Genomic DNA, 26,286 nt, shown 5'->3' with positions numbered 1-26,286 from the left:
ATACAGTTGTATTGAGTATATCTTTGTCTTATTAGCTTATTAATTTTAATGTAGTCTAAATATTTAGTCATGTTCTTTTTCTGTTGTACATTAAATCTGATCATTATTGGCCGTTACAGTCTCTTCATACAGCAGTTCTGAAAGCAGAAATTGCTTAGGAGATAACAATACTGACTTACTTTACGTTTTGTCATCCTGCAAAAACAAAAACTGAAAGCTCAAGGCTATTTGAAATTTAAAATAACACCACAAAAGATAATAGCAAAAATAGAAAACAAATAGGGAAATAAGAAACAAATTTTGGTAACTCTACTTTAAATGATACATGGTACGGTTAACTATTGCAAATAATTCTGTTTTATCTTTCAGTTGGACTGGCCTAAAGTATGACAACCTAGAGTACTGTCATCTTATTTTTACCATCTGTTTATGTTTTTTTAGTTTTAGAAGTTTGAAATCTGAGCTGGTTTTCAAGATGGGGAGCAAAGCTGATTTCTGGATCAGATATTTTCATTTCATATTCACCAAACACTCTCATCCCAACAGAAAAGAAGGAAAATTGTCTGTGAATATTAAAAATTAAGGAATTTATATAGGTTGGATCCAAAGGTTGGTTCCATAAACAGAAACAGCTTTCATTTATGGGGGAAAAATCTCTCTTGACTGGAAGGAGTATTTAGCATGGGATAAATAGATCCACCTCATTACATGCCTTCAGTTTTTCAGAGCTGACTAGGACACAGGCCCAACTTCTATTGTGCTGATCAGGTGGCTGATTTTATTTTGCATGTTTGCATACATGTACATACACCTACAGTAGAGTTTATCTTCACAAATTAATGTGCAATATATAAGCTTGTTGCCTTTCGTACTGTTGGAAATCTTGCTAGTAAGTAACAGTAAAAAAAAAGAAAAGAAAAAGCATTTGCGTAATTCTCTCTTCCTCTTCTTTTAGAGGTTCACCAAAGATCTTTTACAACTTTTTAAACAAAATTCAGCAGTGGTGCATCTCATGGTAGTGTTAATCATAGCCTGCCCCTAGACCATTTAAACTACTGTTCCTATAATTTCCAGGCATCATGGACACTAACCATGTGATTGGGGATTATGGGAGATATAATCCCAGCCTTTCTAGAAGACAGCAAATTGGAGAAGGCTGTGATAACAGGAGCCTTTTTTATACTGGGGAACCAGAGAACTAGTTTTGTTATCTCAACCCTAATTTTACTATAATCTCCACCATTTCTTAGAATGAGGTCCCTTCCATCTTGCCTTCTCTCCTACTTATATGCTTGCCTGAACCATTGTTATACCCTGTTGTTTTCTTCTGGTAGCAGTGGTGCTACTAAGGCTGGGCAGGGACTTGGCTCTAAGTTTCCACAGCCTGAAGAGCTTCCAAAATTCAGAAATGTATATATTATTAAGAATTGAGATGCAAGCCTGTTCTTCCCCCTACTTCCCAATGGCTACTATCTCCCTTTCTAGCCTTGCTCTTACTCTTCCGTGCAAGGTAAGAAGACTGGAAAAATGGGAGAGGATAAGAGAATTATGCCTAGGTGATGCTACTACCTGGCAATAAAATTGGTACTTCCAACATACTTACTACTGTAAGCAGTGGAAAAGTTTTAAAAAGTATCATTCTGAGAAGTTGTGCCTCACTAAACTAAGTTGAAAGAGTTTTTTTTTAAATGGGGGGGAGGTAAAGGTCAGCTCAATAAGGCTTTGGCAAGATTGCAATGTCAGTATCTGTCTGATATATTCATCTTGGCAAGTTAGCCAACCATTTGCAAGGGTTTATGAGCAAATGTAGTAACTAACACATTGATACCAGCACAAAGAGATTGTCCTCAGTCCTACATAGACAAAGCAGTCAGGAAATCTGGGCAATGTTTTAAGCACTAGTGGCATGATATAATGAAGTTGTATGCCATTAAACACTTGTATATGGGGAACCAAATGTCATCACCTGAGTGTAGCTGCAATTCAGTAATACAACATCATCTGTTCCATCAACTAGTTTTGCTCTGATCAATAAGCAGTTTTCTGTGGCCTTTCACTACTGTCAGGTATCATTGAATGATGTAAATACACATCAGAAACTAGAAACTTGACAGCTCACCCAGACTAAGGAGGGAGAGGAAGACCAGTGCAATTGACAGAGATGACAGTTGACATCTGCTGTGTATAAATTATTTGTTGTTGCTACACACGAGAGCCCTATGGTCTGTGAAAATGCCACTAAATTGCCATTACCTGAGAAAAGCCTAAGCAAGTAATAATTGTATTGCAAAATTCTTAACCAGTTTTATTTTTTAAAAAGAACATTTGGGAATATGATATTCAGGGAATTGTAGTAATTATTAAGAAGCAAAAAATACTGAGACTTTCACTAGACATATTTCATTTTTAAATTGACCTGATAATGATTCAAGATGTTAACATTTAAATTCTTCAAATGCATGAATCACAATCTGCAAAAAAATTGTTATGCAATATTTATTTCAAAAAGTATATTGCCTAGATTGTGGTTATACTGTGAAAATCCCCATCAGAGCAAAAGCTGTGCAGTATTTGCACAAAGTGTGTAGAGCTCCATAATTAGTATGTTATCATTTTCTTTAAAAAATGCAATATGTTGTATTTCTGTAGAAATTGGCAATGAGGCTTGCTGGAGATACAGTATGTTTTATTCTCGCTTAACTATAATATCCTTCCTTTGTTTTCTAACACACTTTTTAAAATTGATTTTTGTCATATTTATTTTAATCTTTAATACGAAGATTGAGGCTGGATTTATACAACACATTACCAGAAGGTGGTTTGTTTGGCTTAGCATGTTTTATGTACCATGAAGCATTTTGTGGTGAATTGTAAACCATGCATTGTACTAAGCCTGTGGTATAAATTCATAGAATTATGGTTTAGTTAATAAACCACAGTTATGCAAAGCAAGGTTTAGTGCAATATATGAACCCAGCCTAACATTGTGATGTGAAACTGTCCCATGATTAGCACAGTGCAAAGAGGAGAAACCCAATGAGAGTACATGATGGTATGGACTCTCCATTTCCTTAATCTTGCTTGAGACTGAGAGTGGGACATCTTAAATCTCCATTAGGTCTCAGTTTCTAAACACAGAATTTAGTCTAGTCAGTTCTCAAAGCAGTGTCTCAGTTATCTGCCCAGTTCACATAATTCCTGTCAAAGAGAGTCAGTTTCTACTCTTCTGAAACTGGAGATATTACCTTGTAAGTCCTGAAGTATATTGTATCTTTTCCCAGCCAAAACAATAAATATTTATATCTTTTATTGCTGATTTATAATTGGGAAAAGTCTTAAATACAAGATGGCCATTTGGATCACCTTTTATTGATGCTTATTTGGGGGGGAAATGAATTTCAAATTAGTTGGATTCCAGAAACTACAAGTTTCTATGTTTAATGTACTATTTTTATCTTTTAATGTTACAACTTCTTAGGTGGTGAACTGGAATCTTTAGAAAAGTATGACGACTCTTTAAAACTATTTTATGGATCAGTACTTTGAGCAGTAGTTTACAAAACACTTCCAGATTTTTTTTTTAAATCTGTTCAATTGTGTCTGATTCTTGGGAGACTGCCTGGAAAAGTCCCTTCACTTTTCTTGGCAAGGTTTTTCAGAAGTAGTTTGCCATTGCTTCCTTCCTAGGGCTGAGAGAAAGTGACTGGCCCAAGGTCACCCAGCTGGCTTTAAATAATTAACTTTGTTATAAAACAAATGAGTGGAATTTTAAACGATTTTAAATAAAATGTTATAACTAGTTTGTCATGAGTCTCCTGAGAAGAAACATGGCAGGATGGCTAGCTAACTATCCTCCCCATCACCACTTCCTGTTGATAAACCTTAATCCTTTTGGACAAAAGGATGAAGTATCAATAATGTCCTTGCATTCAATGTGCTTGCAACCATCTGGGATAACTGGTGTTCCACGGACTCGGTTACACTTGCCTTCACCTCTTCCATTGAGGTACTGGCTGAATGAAGTAATTCATTTTTCTCTTTTCTGATTAATGTCAGTGCTTATACCCCACTTTTCTAATAAATCAGCTATACGTTTTTTAAAAAATCCAGTGATTGACAACAAAAATATCACTAAAACAAATAACCTTATCTTTAAAAGCATCAAGGAGTAAACTTATATAAAACAATCTGAAGATAACAATACATCCTTAGTAAAATAACAGCAAAGAAATATAGTACTTCTTATCTAAAATAAGTAGTTGACTCATCAGGCAGACGTTCCTTGGGAGTTTGTTCTAGGTCTTTTATACCAAAGCTAAGAAGTTCTGGCTGTATTTATTTTCTTGTAAAATTATCATCTTTAACAGTATCCTGGGAAAATAGGACGTTGCAATGGGCTGTCCGCTGAGATTTTCTCTTCCCTCTCCCCCCCGCCTGTTTTAGTTAAGATGGCATATGTAGAAACTATGAAATACTGGGATTCCCCCTTCCTAGGGGAAGAAATGTTATTATTTGCTTCTTACCTACCATTTTTCTGAAGACAGCAGCACCAACTTGTCTAAAGATGAGAAAAACTGTCAGGCAGACTTACATGAATCAGTGTGATTTTTTTTTTAAAGCCAAGATGTTCAGGACTTTAAAAAGTGAATTGAACTTGGAAACAACCTGGCAACTGAAGAGATTTGGTCTGATTTATTAAGAGATCAAAATTCTGGTGACTGTATTTTGAGTCAAAAAGTTTCTGGTTTATCTTCAAAGACAGTTCATACTGACTAGAACAGACTAATTTTGTTTAGAGGAGACTAAGGCCAGAAGGTTGTATATAATACAAAACAAAGTCTGTAGAAATGATTCTGGGCACCCTAACCATGACTGAGGAAGTATCCTGCCCATTCACATGGATTATAATCCTTACATACCTTCCTAATTCATTGTAGTCCCAACATATAGATACAGCTTTAAGATCTTCAAGCCTCATTATTGGATAACATCCAGTATCATGCAAGTGCAAAACTGTTGGCAGAACCAGACTTTTTTTTCTCCCTGTATGCATTTAAAATCTACTTTGGAGAATTACCCAATTTTCTAGGAGCAGATTTTTACAGCACACAAACTGTTGAAGAACCATCCCTTTTCCCAGTTCTGCAATTGGCTTTCTCTCAGTAGCTTCATTGTAAACTTTAAAAAGCACACGAGACCCAATTAAACCTTATGATATCCTTTAGTCAAAGACCATAGGACAAAGTACTTTCCTCTCATCCCTACATTCTCTGATCTATTTACCAACAGTTCCTCTTGCCCAAGAAAAATGCCAGATATCAAAAGCCATTGTGAGAAGTCCAGAAACCTTCTATCTATTTCCTGCAATGGCCAAAATAGTTTCAGTCTTAGATTAGAACAGATCTAAGTATCAGCTTCATTGCTACCATCCGGTTATTGTACTGTGAATGTTTGTGCATTTCAGCCGTGGGACTCAGTGAAATATTACTTGTTTGTTAGATCTGTGTTCCTCAAAGTGTTGCTAATGAATTACAAGGATGTAAGAACTTTTCAAGAATTCAGATTCCCTAAAAGATCTTCTCCAGCATGATGTAGAGGGTTTTCTAAATTGCTTGGTTAGTCTGTTTTTAAAAAGAAGGGAAAATAGTATGCAACTTTCAAGATCTTTTATCAGAATCTGTTCAATGACAACTTAAAAAATGAGGACCATAGGTGTCTATTTTGTTGAAGTCACTGGAAGAATATCTTCAGGTAAAAGATAGATTCAAATATCAGCTTCTAAGGCAAATAGATAATTTCTCAGATAAAAACCACATAGAATCAGTTTGGGATAAATATGAAGTGAACTTCTATTAAACCTTATTCCATGCTGCCTTTTATTTCTCTCAGTTTCATCGTTCTTTGAATTACAGACCAATAGTAATTTTAAAAACCAGAGTTATAGTATATCTTGAATTAACATGGAAATGTGGATGAATACAGGGATTACAAAAGACCATCACATGTTTTTAGAACTTCTTTCCACAAATGTTCCATATTAATAAATCGAGGCAACTGAGTAACCTGGGGGGAGCGAAGTGAGAAGAAAATAATTTCTTGTTTACAGATTTCTTGCTTAGCTGACAGAAGCAGGGGCCACAAAACTGACTCTTTACCAGCCTGTAGCAAATAGCTGAGAATATCTGTTCTACAAACACATATCTTAACACAGTTGTATTGCTTATCAATTTTCTTTAAGTTTACAGAATGAACAACAGCAATACAACAAGATTTCTTGGGAAATAAGGATAACAGTATCATTAATAGCCATTAACTGGACACAACAGTTATTCTCACTTAACTGTAATGTGTCATTCAGAAATCTTTTGTACATAGAAGGCATTAATTCAGCTAATTTCCCACCCTACTGCCATATCTGGCTGCACCCCAGATATTTCAGATATTACTGTGGCTCTTAAAGAGCATGTTGAATGATGCAGAGGCTGCAGTGAGGTGGAATAGTGTGGCAGAACAGCAGAATTTTACTTGTATGTCTTAAGATCAGTAACATTTGCAGAACTTTATGGAAAAATAACTTCGTGGCATAATAAAAAAAACATGGTCTAGAGAATTACTTTAGATGTGCCTACCAGAATTTTGACTTTTTTTTAGGGCTGTGCAAAACATTTTCATGAGAATGTATTCAGCATATCTCTAGAAACTTCAGGGAGATAAAATGTTTGTTAACTTTATGGCATCTTTATGTATCTGGAGCAAGATTACTGTTGATGGACAATGTTGCAAGACAACTTCAAAATCTGTTCAAAGCAGCCCCAAAAGAATCTGTTTAAAGAGGTAAACTTTAAAACTGTAAAAAACATATACTTTAGTCCAGTGAAGTTTATCTGATTTTTCCTGTCTGTCTTAAAGGAAGTTTTTCAAGAATTGTGTTAAGATTATGGCATTATAGATTATTTGATTAGCCACCCTCCTCCTCCTGCTTTAGAACCAAATTTTCATATTAAATCAATCATCACTTTTCAAAGACCTCCCAGTTTCAAAAGCAGTTAATCTGAAAGGTAGATTACCATGTGGGTGTAAAGAGCTGCTTTGCATTAACACAGAGATTCATGAAATTAACTGTCTAGTTCTTTGAATCCCATGTAAATAAAATACATTGCCACTAGTAACCAACTGTCTGCTTGAAACATACACAAAAATTAAAGGCCTCATTCAAAGCACTGCATAGTAGTGTCTATTCATGTCCTTTTTCTCCAGCAGCAAGCACTCTAGCCCAAAATATAGCTCAAACAAAAAAAAAATCAAAAAAAAAGGAAGAGTTTCAGAAGCAGCCATTCGATTACAGCCCTGGTGGTCAACTGAACTTAGAACTGTTTTGTAAAATATATGATGATGATGATGATGAAGAAGAATTTGATTTTAAGCATTCCTGGCACTTTGGTGGTTTGCTGCTTATTAAGACTTCAGAGATACAAACCAGTAGCTCAGTAATTGCTTTCTTGAATCTGCCTTTAATAATTACATTTAGTAAAGCTGTATTGAAAATTAGAAAGGCAGAGACTAATGGAAAACTAGATTTTTCACTGAATTAGAAAGCAAGACAATCCATATATTGACAACATTTCAAGTTGAAACAGATCAGGAAAACTGTTTTGGACTGTCCACGCAAGGAGTCAAATACAGGCCTGATGTGCAGTGGCATCTACATTTTATACCAACAGAGAAACTATATGAGATTTCATGCAAATTGCTGTCTTGAAAGGCTAATACAATTCCAATTTGAATGAAGTCATTTGAATCTTTGTGAGGTGGGAAGCATTGCAGGATTTTCTGTTTGACATGTCACAAAACAAGAAATTGTGTTAATAGAGTGACTGTGTCTTTAAATTAAAAATGAAAAATTAGATATTCAAGAGTAAGGGGAGGCATGGGATAAAGAATTGGAATGTCCAGTGTATGAATATCAGTGGAATACCATTGGGGCATCTATATGTCATTTTGCTGGTTAATTCAACGAATATTGTGTTGTATGTGTTGGACATAACATGAGTCTTTTAGGAAGAAATTGATGGGTCCAGCTTAGAGTTGGAGATGTAGTCCTCAAAATGCAGAATGATTTTGTGCTGTAATAACTCCTTTTTTGGATAGAAGTTATTTCATATACTAATTTTGTTCCTGAACTTTCATTGATATTTGGAGATTCGTGTGTTCTTTTCCATTATATGCCAACAGTTTGGAAACTATTGTGAGGACAATAGAAATGGATATTGAATGCTCTTATGGTTGCAAAAAAATTAATACCACACAGTTAGGACACACTCTCCATCAGTTGTTTAGAGGTCTGAAAAATGCATTTCTTTTTCTATATTTGAATAAGCATTTTGTCACCTTGAATCCTGTTTGGAGGATGTTTTAGAAATTTGGGTTAAATATAGCTGTTTATATTTAATTTCTGTTTTTCCCTTTCCTTCTTATTAATGTTTCAGTGAAAAAAACTGCATAGAAAAAGAAAACAACTAATGAAATAGTAGATGTTAATTTAAATACTTATAGTGTCTTATGATTTTAAAAATATTTGTCTACATATCATATTACAGTATCTGCACTTACTAAGTATATATGACATTCAATAGGGTGATAATATTTTTCTGCAAATAAAAGTGTAATTTTCCCCCCTCCAAAAAAAAAAAAAAGCTTTGGGTTGAATTAGAACAAGAAGAGGACAAATATATTTCTTTAGTTTCAGAAGTGCAGTTTCTCAATGTGCATCAGTACCTGTTTTTTTCTAAAATAGTAGCTAAATTGGAGAACTGCAATGGGAGGAAGTTTTAGAACATCTTGAAGTGATTAAACCTGTGAGAGGCAGAAACAGAAGAAGAGAATGAACATCTAGCTGCTCCGGCAACCACTTCAGAGCCAGAGGTATTTGTTCAGAGGCTTCCTTTGGCCAAGAAATCCACATGGAATGACAATTGGAATAGCTGTGCAGGTGGGCAAATTGTATCAATATTCTCTTGTCTTCCATGCATCTCCTAATTCATTGTATCAAACAGTATTTTCCATCTCAAGAATTTGGGTGGAAAAGTGGAGTATGGGCACTCCATACGAATAAATGAGTTTTATGTTCTTGACGCATAGGATACCTAATTCTGGTATAATTCAGGTTCTGTTTAAGGGCAGGAAAACTGTAAATAAGGGTTTTTTAAAATATATATATTTCAAATAACTTAAATGGCTGCCCATCTCACAACAGTGATTCTGGGTGGTGTACAAAGATTAAAGATAACCTCACACAGCTGTTTTTTTCCAGTTTTAACATGCCGTGCCAGGGGCTTTGTATTTAATGCTGAGTTCAAATTAAAATTACAGTGATTCAGGATTGTATAGACTTATTCAAACAGTTTCCCACATTCTGTCTATCAACTAGAAATGACTTTAAGGACCCCTCTGATTTTGTGCCTGTTTGTAAACAGGGACTTTGAAACATACATGTCAGTCATTCCATATACATTGCGGAAACTTAAGTTGTTTTTCCTTCCATATTGTCCCTCCTCTAGACTCATGTTCCTCTTTTTTTTCCCAAGTGATATCCAGGTTGGGTGGCAGATGACACTTTTGTCCTTTCACTCTGTTAAGGTAATACACATTTATTAAGGTAATGGTAACATTCATAATAGCTAGTGAAATACATGAACCCAGCTATTGGGTATGAACAAGCCATGTTAAAAAGTGTGGCTGTGCTTACACAACTTGTGTAAATTAGATCAGTTAGGGACTTGGTACTCTTTTCACCTAATATATCAAACTTGGTTAAATTTAATTCTAGTTAGGGTTTTTGTGGCCTTAAGTGTTGTGCTATCCCAGACCATTTGGTCAGCTTATGATTCAGTGTATTATGTGTATCCAGACTGCAGTTCATTTGGTCACTAGAATATAGCCATTGTGAATCCGGCTTGTGCAGATGTCCATCACTCCACTATGCTTTTCTCTGAAATGAATCCAGTAGCACCAGATTTTTCTTGTTTATAACTTGATAAAAACATAATTTTGCCTTACTGGATGCATCCTTTTCCATTGGTGGATACGTCTGTTCCAAGACATTTCATTACTCACTAACTTAAAAAAACAAAGTTATCTTTGTATTATATTTGGCAATATGTATCTGTTTATGGTACAAAACAGTGATATCCCTTTTGTTGTACCATAACTAAGTTCAACTTACTTAAAAAAGGCTTGCTTGCTCCCAGTCAGTTACACTCTGCTATGTTTCTTCATATTGTATAATATAAAATGTATTGGTGCTGGAGCATTCTCTAAGTGTCCATGAGAATTTCTGGTCTAAAGGGAATTAGTTGTGACAAAGGATACAGGTGGCCAATAAAAATGCAGATTAGCTTCACTGATATTCAGCCAAGATGTTATAAAGTTGACTAAAGTTCATCTAGCTATATTCTTAAAGGTAAAGGTAAAGGTTTCCCTTGACATTAAATCCGGTCATGTCTGACTCTAGGGGGCGGTGCTCATCTCCGTTTCAAAGCCGAAGAGCTGGCGTTTGTCCATAGACACTTCTGTGGTCATGTGGCTGGCATGACTAAATGGAACGCTGTTACCTGCCCACCGGAGCAGTACCTATTCATCTACTCACATTTGCATGTTTTTGAACTGCTAGGTTGGCAGGAGCTGGGACTAGCAACGGGAGCTCACCCCATAACGCATATTCAAACCGTTGACCTTCTGATCAGCAAGCTCAGCAGCTCAGCGGTTTAACCCGCAGCGCCACCGTGTCCCCTATATTCTTACCAACACTTTTTTCCCTGTTCTTTTTATTCTAGCTTGAAATACAGATTTATTTTTTTTAAAAAATTGAATATAATTGTGCACTGTATATACTACACAAATATACAGTATATCTAAGAATTCCAGCATATTTCCGTAACTGCATACCTACCTCGGTGTTTGCTATTTTGACACTTTAAAATCCCCCTCCCTTTTTTTAGTAAGTTGATTCCAGTGCTGAAATTCTGCACAAGAAACATTTATTCCTACTCCGTTTGGCCAGTTTCAGACATGAGCAAGATCAGACCTGATTAGTACTGGTTAGTATTATATGCGGAATGGGTTCTTAGACTAGGAATTGTGTGGAGTGGGGGGAGAGAGATCCAGAAAAAAGCAGGGACAAATCACTTCTGTAATGCTACTGCATGGATCCAAGCACCAGGTGTTGAGCTTGAAAGTATCTTAAGCTATAAGCCCTTCTGGTGGGAGGAGATGGGCGATGACAAATTAGATAGATAGATAGATAGATAGATAGATAGATAGATAGATAGATAGATAGATAGATAGATAGATAGATAGATAGATAGAGAATGCAAGCTCAGAGTTGCTTCTCTGCTAAAACTTTCACTCCAAATAATGTTCAATATTTTCATTATTTAGCTGGATGCATTTAATTTTTTCTGTTGTCAGGTTTTAAATCATGATTGTAGAATAGTAAAAATCGAAACGGAATCCTGTTAACTACTGCTCCAAGATATGCAGAAAGAAGAAAAGAAAGTTGGACTATACAACCCTGTGATTTTCCCAGGCTTGCAGAAGCTTATCCATTTAGCACTTAATCCTAGTTTAGGGTGACATATGAATCAGGTTTTCTTCCCTTGGCCTTAAATCCAAACAAAGCCTTAAAAATTAGGAATTTTGTTTTGTACTAGAGTGTTGGGAGATAAATTGTTTTTCAAATTTGTTATATTATATATAATTATATTGCATTTTAAACAAAGACATCTGTTAAGTAGATTGATCCAAAACTGTGAAAAACTTTGTTATGGCTTCCCCCAAAGTATTCTTCAAACAGGACTTTGATTTAATAGGCCCCAGTATTTCTTCTCCATCTTTTGATAGTTATGAGATAAAATGTCATCTTCTAGGCATGTTAGTCTGAGAAAAGTATAAATCTTCACACTCAATCTGTTTTTAATTTATATGAGTTAAATGGGTAATTATTTTCCCTATCAACTATTGGCTCCATGTAGGGGAAAAATTGTTGAGAGTTGAATGCACTTTTATTGTGGTGATAGAAAAAGAAAGATAATTTGACTGCCAAATAGTTATAAATCTAACCTGTTCTAGCTGCTGCATTTACAAATTATACCTTTAAAAGGCAGAATATAGTAACTGCAGTTTATTCCTTGCTAAAAGAGCCAAATTAGATAATAGGTTAAATGTGTACATACCTGTCATGAATCTTTTTCCCCCTCAATTTTAAGGTTACACTCACTGAGGGAGGAGGAAATGAACTGAGATTGTGGTTTGAAATATACATTTGTATGTGTATGATATTAATAGATTTTCTTTGCCACTATCCAAATGAAAATCCTGCCTCAGGTTGTGATTTTTCTTGGGAAGAAAAGCTATAAAAAGCAGATTTAAGGAGGAGAAAAAAACTATCACAACAGCTTTGATACAGTGGGAAAATATTTTCACTCCATCCTAACACACTGCTTAGATTCAAATAACACAAGAAACATATGAATCATAAAATCGCTTATTAAATTTTGGCTTAGTTCTTTAGCTCAGTGTTCTGAGAACCTAGCCAATTAGGTTCAGTTATTCAGCATAATTTAACAAGTAAGAACTTGGTGCACTGTGTCAACTCAATCTCTGTGGTTATGTTTTTAACATAACTTTTTGTTGTTGTTGTTGTTGTTGTTGTTCAAAAAGTGTAAAATGGGAATGCTTTGTTGTCAGCCATCCTTAGTCTTTATGCCTTGCTATATGGATGTTGTCTTTTTTCAGGCATGGTAGTGTGCAGGGAGCAAACCCTGAGCAAATGCAACTCTCATTGCAGATTCAGAAAATGTATGAATACCTCTAATAGAATGTAATTCTATTGTGCATTCATATGGGAAATAATGTGCATGCCTCATAAGAAAAAAAGTATATTTACAAATTTTATCAAATTAATCCGAATTATTTCTGCTAAACAATTACTATGTGAACATTACTAAGACCCATTGCATGAATTTGTAATATTAATTTCAATTGCTATAGAATAGAGGAATATCATAAATAAATAAGTAAGTAAGTAACTGTGTCTGAGATTCCTTAGTGTGGGATTTTCTTCCAGCTCTCATATCATTCTCAGAGAACTAAATAGTTTTTTTTATAATTCATTGTAATTGCAATAAACTATTTTGTCATTTGGAGAAGTAGTTGTTGCAACTTATACTTCAACAGCAACCCGTAATGTTGTATTTATAAAATTGTGTATGTGTGTTCAAAGAATAGAAACAAAGAATTTTTGGGTACAGATCTTCAAAATATATAATTTCATTTACAAAGAGCTCAACAAAATGTGATTTGGTTGAAAACTGCTGAATCTTTATTTTTCAAGGTCCAGGTAATTGAACAGCTTTGGTGTGATGTCTAAGACTCTTTAAACATGCAGTTTTCAGTATGACCAGTAGTATAAGAATTTTGAATGTCCTAAAGCTAATTTTAATGACTAGGAAGAATGCCTTAAATCTGAAGAATTAGAGTAATAAAATTGCAATAAAGACATTTTGTCTGTTGAAAAACAGATTGTGGTGTGGTCTGATTGCTAATCTGTATAGCTAAGAAGAGGAACAGTGTTCATATATCGCACTAACCCATGATTTGTTTTATTCCTGGGTTTTTGAACAAACCACAATTGGCTGGATTTATACAACACACTGAACTATAAATCATGGTTAACTACTCATCATTACTAGATTCATATAACACATTAACCAAAGCCAATTAAATTACATTATGACTCAGTATAGGATATGATCCCTACAAGCTGAATGCAAGCAGTTTAGAGTTATAAAAGTGGCATTTGAAAAGTGAAATACTTCAGAAACAGTTTAGGAGCATATGGGTAGTAGTATTTAAGACGTATGTATTCAGGAAAGTAATACTTGACATACAGAAGCTTCAGACCACACGTACAATATTGAAATCCAAAGTTAGTTTCCAACTTAAAAAATGTTCATGAACTTTGATCATTGATTTTGATCTTTAATGAGAGTTCTTCATCGCCATCCAAAAAAGTTTTATCTTACTTTCTTGGTTCAAAAACTATGCCTATATAAAGAAAATCAGCCTTGTCTAAATTGAATTTACATTTACTGGACTATTACTTGGTGCCACCTAACTACCACTGGATAACTTTATTGTTTCAGTTCACAAATAATCACTAAGCCCTGTTTGTTAAATATGTCTAGCTGGTTGGGTTCATACATAGTGTTAAGTCATAAACCATGATTTACAAATTGGGATGGATTCATAGAATACACCAAGCCAAAATCAAACCATATTACAGTTTATGACATTGTGTAAGCCTAATTTGCTACAGATGTTGAGTGATGTGGGGACAAAAATGAAGTTGCAAATTTTCACATAAGCACATTGCAGCAAAATGCATTCTTTTAAAGGTTCTTGAAATACAGTCTTTCTATAATTGGTCCCTATCATAATTATTGATATTGTGCTAGAAATACCAGTCATGCAGGCCAAGGATCAAATCCACAGATGATGGAGGCAGCCTTATCAAACCCCTGTCCGCTTCCTTGAGACCACAAGCTTAAATACATTCCAAGTAACATTGCAGGTTATTGCCTGCCAATCTTTCAGCTGGCTTCCATCTCCAAGCAAATGTGATTTTACCCACAAAATGCCTAAATAACTGTCACAGACAAAGTTACATAGATCTCTTTTTTGGAAAGATTTCCTATCCAACATTATTCCACAAATTCATTTTCAAAAAAGCATGTTTAACTCAGTTTTAGACTTAGATCTCTCCTGTATCTATTATTGCCTCTCTCGAACATTTTTTTCTTCTGTTCTGAAGATAAGAGTGTTTACTTATTGTAAGTAAATTGTCTGATTATTATGTAATTCTGCTGATCTTAGTTTCACTAGGATGTGTTTTCATGAGCATTGTGAGATAATTCTTGTCACCTGCCCTAAAGATCTGACCTAGTGACCTGAAAATCAAGAAAATGTCATGTTAGTGGCTACTAATTAGTGGATCTACAGAGCTGCTTCCTCTGGCCTTTCAACCTTCTAGAGACAGCAGCAAAAGCTGTCATACACATCATGCTAAGAAAACAAGTCAGCACCACATTTTTAAAAATAGTTTAAATGCTAGAGAAAGGTCCAGCTGAGATGAGTATGTAGGTTAGGGCAGAAATTAACCTATAATGTAGTCTTTGCATTTATATCTCATGCAGTGAAGTTATAAAAAGTAGAGTAGTATGTGTCTACAGGATATACCTCTATCACTGTATGTTGTGAACATACATAAATGTTTCTCACTTATTTTGCATTTTAAATAAAATTCCATCACTACATTGCTTGTCAGATAATATACAGTCATGGATATTCAGTTGCAAAATGTAGATAATGTCTAGGAATAAGTGATGGTATAAAATAAGCTTTTTTGGGACTATACATTTTAATCCTTAGATGGATTTAGAGAAACACTTGGTTAAAGGAGTCGGAGTACTCGTTAATCAATGTTGCATCTTGGTATCTCCTGAGTGTCATGGGGTTTTGAGCGGTAGAAAAGATTGGCTACAGTAATTAAAGCAAAGAAATCGATCACAAAGCAAACATATCAGGAAATACATAAAAGTAATCTTTTAATTCTGTTCACAGGTCTTTAAGATAGAAGTACTAATGAATGGAAGAAAGCATTTTGTTGAAAAGAGATATAGTGAATTTCATGCTCTCCATAAAAAAGTAAGTACTGTATGTAAATTGTTCAAATAATACTCTCTGTAGCTTAATTCCCATTCATTCCCAAGTAATGGACTTCACTTTATTTCTGAATATAATGAGGAAGTTCATAGTTTACTTGCATTGCTTTCCACTTTTAAACAATTGTTAGGCAGGGTTGAAAAACAGACATCCTTTCTGAGCAAAGAAAGTAAGGCATTCAGTTCTCTTCAGATCAAGCATGGGGTATTCTTTTCATATAGAGGCCCCGGACCCAGATAAAATTCAGTCCATGCCCTCAGCCAAATGTGGGTGGTATTTGGGCTAAACATGGGCAAAGGAGCTCCTCTATTTTTGTCTTTGTCTTTTTTACCACCTTTCTTTTTGGGGCTAGCGCTCTCTGCCTTCACTACTACTGGATGATCAAAGCATCAAGCAAGGGGCAAGCAAATAGTCAGAAAAGAAGAAGAGCATATTTTCAGTAAGTGAGAGCTGGTGCTTCCCTCTATCCAGTCATTCTGAGGGAAAATCCAAGCAGCAGGAAGATACATGCTTTTGAATGTCACTTGCTGAAAGTTCTGTGTGTACTTTGAGAAGTACCTTTATCTATCTGAGAGGTGAGGTAGAGGTGAGAGTTCCTTTCAGGTGCCATGCCACTTGCCCAAACTGTACTGAGTAGAGGCACTGATCTTGAGCAAGCCACTTGAGGTTTCCTCCTGCAACCAACACAAAAATTTCAGATTGTCCAGGTGTTTCTATAAGAAGTGGGATGTGCAGCAAAACACTACATGTAGTGTTCTCCTGCCCAGTTTAAAGATATTTCATTTTAATCCCCTTCTTCCTTCCCCAGCAGTCACTGTTCTATGTTCACTGAGCATGGCCAGTACTTAATAGGCTATATGGAAGTTCTCCCCATCAGGTTTTACTTCTGCTTTTCTACTTTGGTTTGCTGCTAATCCCCTTTTTCTGAACAGTGTTTTATCCTTATCAGAAGGCCAATCCACACAGCCTGCTTACCCTGGTGCAAAGATAGCTCACTACCTATTTTCTCAGAACATGTCTACATGCCTATGTTACAATGTTCTCCCACAGCTGAGGCAGCCCCAGGAAAGCTTAATGTGCTACATTCTAGAAGTGATGATTCCCCTATCCCATGTCAAGGTGCTGTGTCCAGACAATCTAGGGCATGTTGATGGGCCTGAGATTAGGTACTCCAGTTGGTTCTGCAGGTTTCCTGTGGGATTATCCCCTTGGGTCTTGTCTTTATGCATCCCTCATTTCACTTTTGGCTGCCTGGAAGAATGAAACTATCATTTCTACAGCCACTTTTTATTCCCTTTTTATGTGAGTTGGTCAGCTGGTTGACCTAGTTCATGTGGAAGTCCTTAAATCATGGCCTGGAAACTCAGCAAGGATGCACATGATGGCAGCAAGATTTAGGGTCATGTGATTTCATGCCAACTCCAGGATGGCAGGGAAACATAGAAAAACTACTGTGTGGATGTGGCCTAAGTTGTGAAGTTACAAATTAAAATGTATTTCACTTAATTATTCAATTGATTTGACAAAGAATAGCCAGAAGAGTTGGAAACTCTTAAAGCATCTAAATAATGATCCAACTAATTCATGCCAATATAAGAACATTATGGCAAACCAAATTGCTCATCAGCTGTTGTTAAACAGCAGGGTTAAGGAGAGACTTAAGAAATGCAGGCTTCCAAGGGCAATGGAAGGGGAGACCCATGCTCTGACCTTCCCCTTTGACAGAGAAGAACTAGAAACACCAATTTGAGATATGAAGAATGAAAAAGCTGCGGGATTGGATGATATTCAAACAAACAAAAACATTTGGGGATTTCGCTAAGCAGTGGCTGCTGTCACTTCTTAATGTACGTGTGGCCTCAAATCGTATTCCAAAGATCTGGAGGAAAGCCCAGGTTATTGCACTTTTGAAACCTGGAAAAGAACTGAATGACCGAAAGAATTTTCATCCAATTTCCCTCCTTTGCCATCTTTTTAAACTCTATGATAGAGTTCTTCTAAATAGAATGCTTCCTGCTATCGAACCAATTCTTATTCCCCAGCAAGCTGGTTTTTGGCCGGGAAAGTCCTGCACAGGCCAGATACTTAATCTCATCCAGCATATAGATGATGGCTTTCAATTAGGTTTAATCACAGGAGCTGCTTTTGTCAAATTATCTGCGGCTTATGACACAGTTAATCATAGGAAGCTTCTCTTGAAATTATATATTATTACACATGATCTTGCTTTAACTAAATGCATTGAAGCAATACTGGAGAATCAACGATTCTTTGTTGAATTCCTGGGAAAAAAGAGTCGGTGGAGAGTTCAGCAGCATGGTCTCCCACAGGGTCTCCCATGTCCTTGTTATTCAGCATACTGTATATACTAATGATCAACCCATTGGTCCTGATACATTGTCCTTCATCTATGCTGACGATTTGGCACTTACTGCTCAGGGAATTAACTTCAAGGAAGTGGAAGACAAGCTCACTCTGGCTCTTAAGAATATGTCTGAATATTATAACGAGAATGGACTAAAACCTAACCCGTCAAAAACTAATGTTTGTGCTTTCCACCTCAAAAATAGGCAGGCCAGACATAGGCTTGCTATTATCTGGGATGGAGTGAGTCTGGCACATTGTGAGACACCATGTTACCTTGGTGTAACACTGGACTGAACATTAACCTTTAAAAGACATTGTTGCAACTTAAAGCAAAAGATTTCCACCTGTAATAATCTTCTCAGGAAGTTGGCTGGTACTACTTGGGGTGCTCACCCTACTACTCTATGCATGGCCACCCTTGCATTGTGCTACTCGGCAGGAGAGTATTCCTGCCCCATTTGGGGCTGCTCTGCGCTCTCTATACAGATGGATAGGGCACTTAGTGACTCATGCCGCATTGTTACCGGATGTTTATGCCCCACTCCACTTGATAAATTATATATCTTGGCAGGAATAGCCCCAGCAGGCATTAGAAGGAGTGTGGCACAAGGTGTGGAACATGGAAAGGTGTTACACGATCTGGCACACCCATTATTTGGCCAAGTACCTCCCACAAAAAGACTGAAGTCAAGAAGGAGCTTTTTATACTGCGCTGAGGAGATTGCTACTACACCTCAAACAGAACGATTAAAAAGATGGAAATCTCAAGTAAAACATCTTAATTGGATAGAATCACTTGAGGAGTTGCCTGGAGGTTCAGAGGAGGAGTGGTTCAGAGGTTCAGTTTGGAGATGTTTAAACAGATTGCACACTGGTTTGACCAGAACTAAAGATTATATGGAAATATTGGGGGTTTCTCCCTGAGGGCAAGGATATTTGCTGCGAATGCAGCAATATTCAAACAACTACCCATCTTTTACTGTGCCCTTTGGGACTGACATGCACACAGAGTGACTTATTGATCAGAAGCACCTCTGCCATCAATGTGGCCTGACATTGGGCTAGAGTTATATAAATTTTATATTTTTATTAAATATTTTTAACTTTTTAACTTTTAATTAATACATTCCCCCTTTCTATTTCATGCACTTCTGACACAAAACGAGACAAGACTTAATTAGATAAATTTAAATATCAGCTACTGTTGTGTATGACATTTAATTTGTCCAGCATTTGTAGGATTATGGTTTGAGAAATCTATTGGTGATTTAATATCCCATTTAAGTGCAAATCCCTATATGTCTCACCAGTTTTCATACTGAAAGAGAGCCATAGGTTGACTGTGCTGAATCATGATCTTGACTGTAACAAATTCAGATTTGGTTAGGGTTATCAGAACATTGGACCCTAGCTTATTGGAGCCTTCCATGTGTCCATCGGAACTAGTAGTTGTAGAACAACACCTGATTATGGAAGTCTGGTTTAAATGAGCAACTGTAAATGAACATCTGTAAACTCTTTCCTGAACAGTAGACTTTCTTTTGTTCAGTATTCAAATTTCATGACTTGAAACATTTGTTGACACAGCTTTTAGTCAGATGACATCTCCTCAAGATGAAAGATGAAATGTAAATTAGTCTACCCCTGTGGGCATTGCATGTCAAAGTCAAATTTGAGTTTGAATGTCCTTTTGACTTTCCCATCTCCACCCCTTCACACAAATTTTGAACTTATACCTAGAGATTACCCCCTTCTCCTTGTTTCAACTCTAGGAAAACCATACTGGTCATCTTTTTTTGCCTTAATTTTTATTTTTAATGCAGCTTGTTTTGCATGTAAAATGATTTACTAATATTTAACAAGCTACTCTTTATTGGAATCCTGACAGCTCGGTATTATTCTTGCTAATGAGCAGAGGAACTATAGGTCTCTCATCTGCACTAAGAGAGTAACTTATCCAAGGCCACTTGATGCTCATTGCTGTCCAGACATGTTACAATTGCCAGGTCCCCTACAATTTTTTGGAGAAGAGGAATTGATTTTGCTAATATTTATGTCCTGTCTTCCCAATGTAAGAAGATAAACTGTGGACAGGGGTTGGTTCATACTCACTTATCAATCTGGCTATAAATCAGCCAAAACAAAGCCATATCTTTGTACTCATCAGAAGATTAATCCTTTCATGCCTTAGTCAATCATACTTCACCACTGTGAGATACACAGAAGTAGAACTACAATATATGGGCTGTAAAAATATGGACAACCACTAGATGGCAAAAAAGCATTAGAGTTTTCTATTCCTCTTTGCTGCTGTCTAGCAGTTGTCTAAATTTTTGCACCTTTGGTAGTCCTAATCTTGGAGAATAAGCAGATGTCTTGTTCGTTATCTACAAAAATAAATATAAATACTACCCAGAAAACTGGAAAGTAAGAATATATAGCATGTTGGTTAAGAGTAACTTCCCCTTGTTTCGGAGATTAATATAGTTCACCTCTGTAATCCATAATATATTGTGTCAGTCTTAGCAAATTCTGGAAATGCACACTTCCCTTATTGGCTAGTGATTCTGACTATCACTTGAATCTGAAATCTGTGAACATGATCCCTGCAATAAAGTACAGGCCTGTTTTTTTCTCTTATGTTCTTGTCAAGCACCTGTACCTAACCAGCTCCTTTTTGAAGTCTGCCAAATTAAGAAGACTGAAAGGAAAGTCATTATTGTTTCATTGGGATAATTTCTACTACCGAAAAAAATAAGGGGGATGATAACACATATACTTGTACAGATTGCTGGCCTTAAATCAGTCTGTCTTGTCCTGTAATCTCTGAAACTTCATTCATTCATTTTCTTTTTTCTATGCTCTAATTTTTCAGATTTTGAAATTCTTGTCAGTGTTCATAAGCTGTTCTCTCAGAACCAAACCATTTGTATTTTCATAGATATTTCATTTCAGCCTGTATTTGCTGTTTTCTAAACTGCCCATCCTGCATGGAAAAAAAAGTCAATTGCATTTTGAGCATATAATACAGTTGTTAAGATTTGTTTTTAAACTTAATACTCAAGAGTACATGTTAAAATAGGAGTTAAACTCCATTCTTTAGGTTGTATTAGAGCTGTAGATTGGTTGGTTAGTATTTAGCTGACATACCAAAATGTTTAGTTCCTGACTTAAGAAATTGCCCAATCTGTTAGCTGTTACAAATGTTTATTTCAAATGTGCAGCACCGATCTCTTTTGTAATTGAATAAGCTCATTTATGGTCATAGAGGTTTTTCATAACAACACTTAGCTTATTGATTGTCTTCTTTCCCAATTTGTTTATTTCTCTTTTTGTAAGTTTTTATTTCTAAAGAATCTGTTATATTGATTGGAGAGTTTATTTCTTTGCTCATATTTTTAGCTTAAGAAATTCATAAGAACTCCAGAAATCCCTTCAAAGCATGTGAGGAACTGGGTGCCCAAAGTTTTGGAACAGCGTCGGCAGGGTTTAGAATTTTATCTACAGGTAAGCTGTTTTTAACAATGAACAGAGAAGAGTCTTTCTCCAAAAGCAATATTAGGGAAATTGAATGCCAGCTGCTTTAAGCTCTGCCTAAACTGATCATTAAAGTCTGCTGTTACTTTAAACATAAGCAAAATGTTTCTTGCTTTGTATTTTTCTGAAATGTTTATGTCTCATCTTTTAAATAAATATGGCTTTTGAATGACACTCCAGGTTGACATTTGCAAAGGACAAAGACATGGTTATGGCAAAATTAAACTTGATTTAAATAAACATATTATTTAAGGATAATTAATATGATTGCTCCACATATATTTAATACTTTTTATCTACTGTAACATTAAAATTACAATCTGTTCAACATGTACACAAGCTGGAGGACCTGGGGAAATAGTATGGAAGGAAAACATTTCTCTACTTCTTTTCATCTTTCTCACTGCCTTCTATTCAGGGACAATAACTATCTCAAAGGACTGTAGAGTTTCTGTGATTGTACAATCCTGATTTTCTTGGACTCTTAAAAACTTGGACAGAGTGTCTGGATGATAGAAGAACCTCTCTTCTGCAGCCATGTAGGAAGCAACGAAAAGTCACTAGGACACGGTATCTGCAGGGGAGGAAATGACAGTATGTACATCATGTCATGCAAATGGGTCTGATGTTCTTGTGTTAGATGTCACTTGTGTGGTGACATTAAGATACGTAAGTTGTCATTCTGACACCACTATGGCCTGCTCCAGATATGCTGAATGGAGGGCAGAATCAGCTAGCCCATTTCTGATGTATTCTATTTATTCATGAGGTCAAAAAGTGAATAATGCTTCAACAACACAGTATTTTTAAGAATTCTTTTAAGACCACTTCAGGTCCGTCTCTTTCTTTATTTTTATACTTAGGGTCAAGGTGCTTGCTGTGAAGAAAAAAAAAAGATCCTATATACTTGCCATGCTTTTAAAAATTTTCAGCCAAGCCTTTCCTGGACTGTTGCTTTGATATAAATACTTTGGGTCTCCAGCCCTATATTAACCTTTACTTTAGCCTGTCTGTGTGTTCTCTGTAATAAGATACTCTTATTTGTAGCTTCTGTTGAGTTCCTACAAAATAAGCCAGAAATGGTACCTGCTCAAGCCCTTCATAGTATTCTGCTTATGCCTAACCCACTGAAAGCATTAATTATTAATCTAATTGTAAATGTTTTTGAATAAAATCTCAAAGTGGGTTTATTATAGTACTTGATTATAGTATCTGTTGTAGTCTTCTGATTAAAGTTTTCAGAGCTTTACTTGCATTATAAGTAAGAACCATCATTTTCTTCTGGGAAAGGCTGTTACTAGAGCTGAATATTTCCAGTGCTGAAAGGGGGAAGAAGCAGTTTTCTTAATTTCCCCCCTTCCTCCTCTGTCTCCAAAACTCATCTTTGATGCTTTGGATAACCTTGTGGGAGAGGGGGAGAAACAGAGGTGGAACCTGCAAGCTGAAGAAGAAATTTGTGAAAATGGCCCCGTCCCCCTTCTATCAGTGAAAGTGTTCTGAGCAGAAATCTGTTCAAGTGATGGTACTGCAAATGGAAGGAAATACTTGATGCAATCTAATATGAGGAATTAATAATATAATGTCAGATTATTTTTTTCTGATAAAGTGAATCTATATAGTAATTGAAAAATAAGAGTCTGATTTTGCTCTCCTCATGCTTTGAAGTCATTACTGAAAGGCATTTTTGAGTAGGAAAAAGCTAATAATTTTTGTCATGGTACAGTATAAATTATTCAAAGGTTTGAACAAGGGATTTTGGCTGTAACACAGTTATAGGGTAATCACACAAGAATTTGGATGCTAGGAGAGATAACGTTTATATAATAAAATAATATATTGTTATCAACTAGTTTTGTGTTTTTAAATTATGTTTATATTCTCTCAACATAATAGGTACTAACTAAATTCAGTTAGCAGAAACACCTCACTATTATTGGTTTCTGTCTGTTTTAAGATAAGGGGCAGTTATCAGAAGATGTAATAAAAATGTTCACTGCTTGAATAAGTAATTTGCTTTTGGTTAGCTTCTAAAAAATGTCCCAAGAGCAATTGACCATTCTCGGTTTCAGGTCAGCAATATAAATAGGAGCATACTAGATTTAAAGAAGGGACTGAGGAAGGTAGTGGCAAATATTAATATAACTCTCAGACACACTGGCTAGAATGACTTTTTCAAATTCTGTTTCTTGCTGAAAGCATTTAGTTTTCAAATACATGAAGAGGATATGCATTCCAGAATGTTGAGGTTTAAGTCTATCATATTTTTGGAGATCCCATTTTGATTTCATTACCTTTTTAATAGGAACAGCAGGACCATAGTGGGTGGATAGGGAAATAAATAAAGGGCAAAACCATTCTTCCACTATCCCCCCAAATGAAAAAGTAGATAATATTTTTAAAAAAGATTTTAAAAACACAACTGGTAAAGAAAAAAATACAATGAAAAGGAGCCTCTTGGCATCAAAATACACTGTGAAGGGTACATATTAGCTATAAGTTGCAGACTCACATCTTAGGAAGCTACTAGGTTCATCTAGACTGGCAGTTTTTTGGATAAATGTGGAAATTCACATATCTCCCATCTTTTTCACTTGTGTTCAGCATCCATAGAAAGATTTTCTTATTCTTGCTGAAAAAATTATCAGTCATGGTCAGTGCTTCAAGGATCTGAGAAAAGCATTTATTTTCCTCCTATCTGGATCATGTTTAGGTTTATCCACCTGAATAGAAGGAACTATTCAGAAATTACCTTCCTCACTTTGTTTAAGAGGTGGAGTTGTAATCCACACTTAAGACACCTCAGTTCCCTGATTCCGATGATTTTGTATGGTTGTTAATACCTATATTCTCTAACTCAATGAAATCCCATATATACTTTTATCACCAATGAATATTGTGGTCATAAAATTTTCTGTGTCACTGAACCTAGAATTTAGGAATATACTGTTTCAACAAGCAATATATTAGCCTTTCTCAGCCTGAGGCCGTACAGATGTGTTAAGGCTTAATGTAAAAGCTTCTGAGCTTGTATTTGTTGTCTTAGAATATAAATATATAGACTGTGGAAATGTTGATGGTGTAAACTGTAGAAGTTCATCCAGAATAGCGTACATGCAAATATATTTCGCTTCTGTTTTAATCAGTTTTTTTTTTAAGAATGCCACTGAGGACATCTATCAATCACACAGAAAGCTTAGAAGAAATTATTCAATGTCCTACTCCCTATGAAGCCCTGATTAGTTTTAAATAATCGCTTTTGTGTTGTGTTCATTCGGATCTCTGGAAAGGGCAGTATGATAAGTGTAAAGAGTGTAAAATGTTCTTTATCCTCATTAAAGATTGTGAAGAGTGTGTTAAATAATATTAATGACTAGGATTGTCAGTGTTTAACAGTATTTTCCTAGTACAAGTGATTTTATTGATCAATGCAGACTCAGTGTAACAGGGCAGATTATTTTACTGATTTTATTGAAACCTTAACTAACTTTGTTAGAGCACCACATATCTTTAAATAGATCTAGATGATGATGTAGATTAAGAAAAGCAGAAGACCATCCATCTTTTTTGATCTGTTAATAACTTAAATCCATCATTGTTGTAAGAGCTGTTTTCAGATTCTGTGGAGTATGTATACTACACACACACACACACACACACATCACACTAGAATGCATCAATAAAGTTTTATTAAGTATTTATTTTAACCATCTGGTAACATTTAATGGTATCTTTTTGACAGGAGAAACAGTAAACTACTTCTATTAATAATAGAAATATCAATAATTTTTACTTGTCTCTGAGCAGAATTCTTGCAGAACCAAGCTCAGATCTTTGCTTCCAATTTCTTAATTTTAAGTTTTTTAAAATGGCCTTTATTTTTATTTTATTTTTACCAATCACAAGCTGTCTAGGGATTAAAGATTAAATAGTGGAATCTCTAGCAAACATAAGATATTTCTGAGCTGTGGCTCAAGGGACTGGAAAATAAAGTAAACTTGAAAAATGAGATAATGAACTACTTTTGCTTAGCACTGTTGGAAGTTATTTGTTTTTCTAAATATTTGGCAATAAAAAGGGCCTATGCTGGAAACCAATAAGTCCTTTGCCATCAAACAGATTATAAGTATCTGTTTTCCCATTCCTTATTTCATTCTGGTTTAAAGGAAACACATCTAGTATCATCTTCTGTACATACAGATGACAATATTTCAAATCCATTGACTGTTAGCAGTTTCCGGTTGAGGTGATATATATGGGAGGAAAAAAAAGCACCCTCTGGAACATTGTAGAAGTGTCAGTGTTAAAGCAGCCATTTCTATCTGCAACATACTTGCCAAGTAGAAATGGAATTACTGAGCAGGATACTCTGTCCTGTAGGACAGTGTTTCTTAAAGTTTTTGCTCTCCGGACCCCTTCCCACTTTTAAAAATTATGGAGGACCCCAAAAGAGCTTTTGTTTGTATGGGTTATATCTGCTGATATTTACCATATTAAAAATTAAAATTGACACATTTGTAGAATATTTATTTATTGAATCATGTAAAAACAACAGTATTAAACCCATGATATATTAACATAAATAAAATACTTTTCATGAAAAGA

General features: G+C 35.5%; 1 protein-coding gene across 1 annotated transcript in view; it reads left to right on the top strand.

Moving 5' to 3' along the window:
- The window catches only part of SNX24 (sorting nexin 24), an 82,810-nt gene that overhangs the window by 25,585 nt on the left and 30,939 nt on the right, over positions 1-26,286 (top strand). The window contains exons 2-3 of the mRNA XM_063295285.1: positions 15,679-15,762; positions 21,550-21,654. Coding sequence (XP_063151355.1) covers positions 15,679-15,762; positions 21,550-21,654 — 189 coding nt within the window. The remainder of the gene's footprint in view (positions 1-15,678; positions 15,763-21,549; positions 21,655-26,286) is intronic.

The sequence above is a fragment of the Candoia aspera genome, chromosome 2 (genome assembly GCF_035149785.1).
Source record: "Candoia aspera isolate rCanAsp1 chromosome 2, rCanAsp1.hap2, whole genome shotgun sequence".
NCBI classification, from domain to species: Eukaryota; Metazoa; Chordata; class Lepidosauria; order Squamata; family Boidae; genus Candoia; species Candoia aspera.
This window is presented reverse-complemented; position numbering and strand designations above follow the sequence as displayed.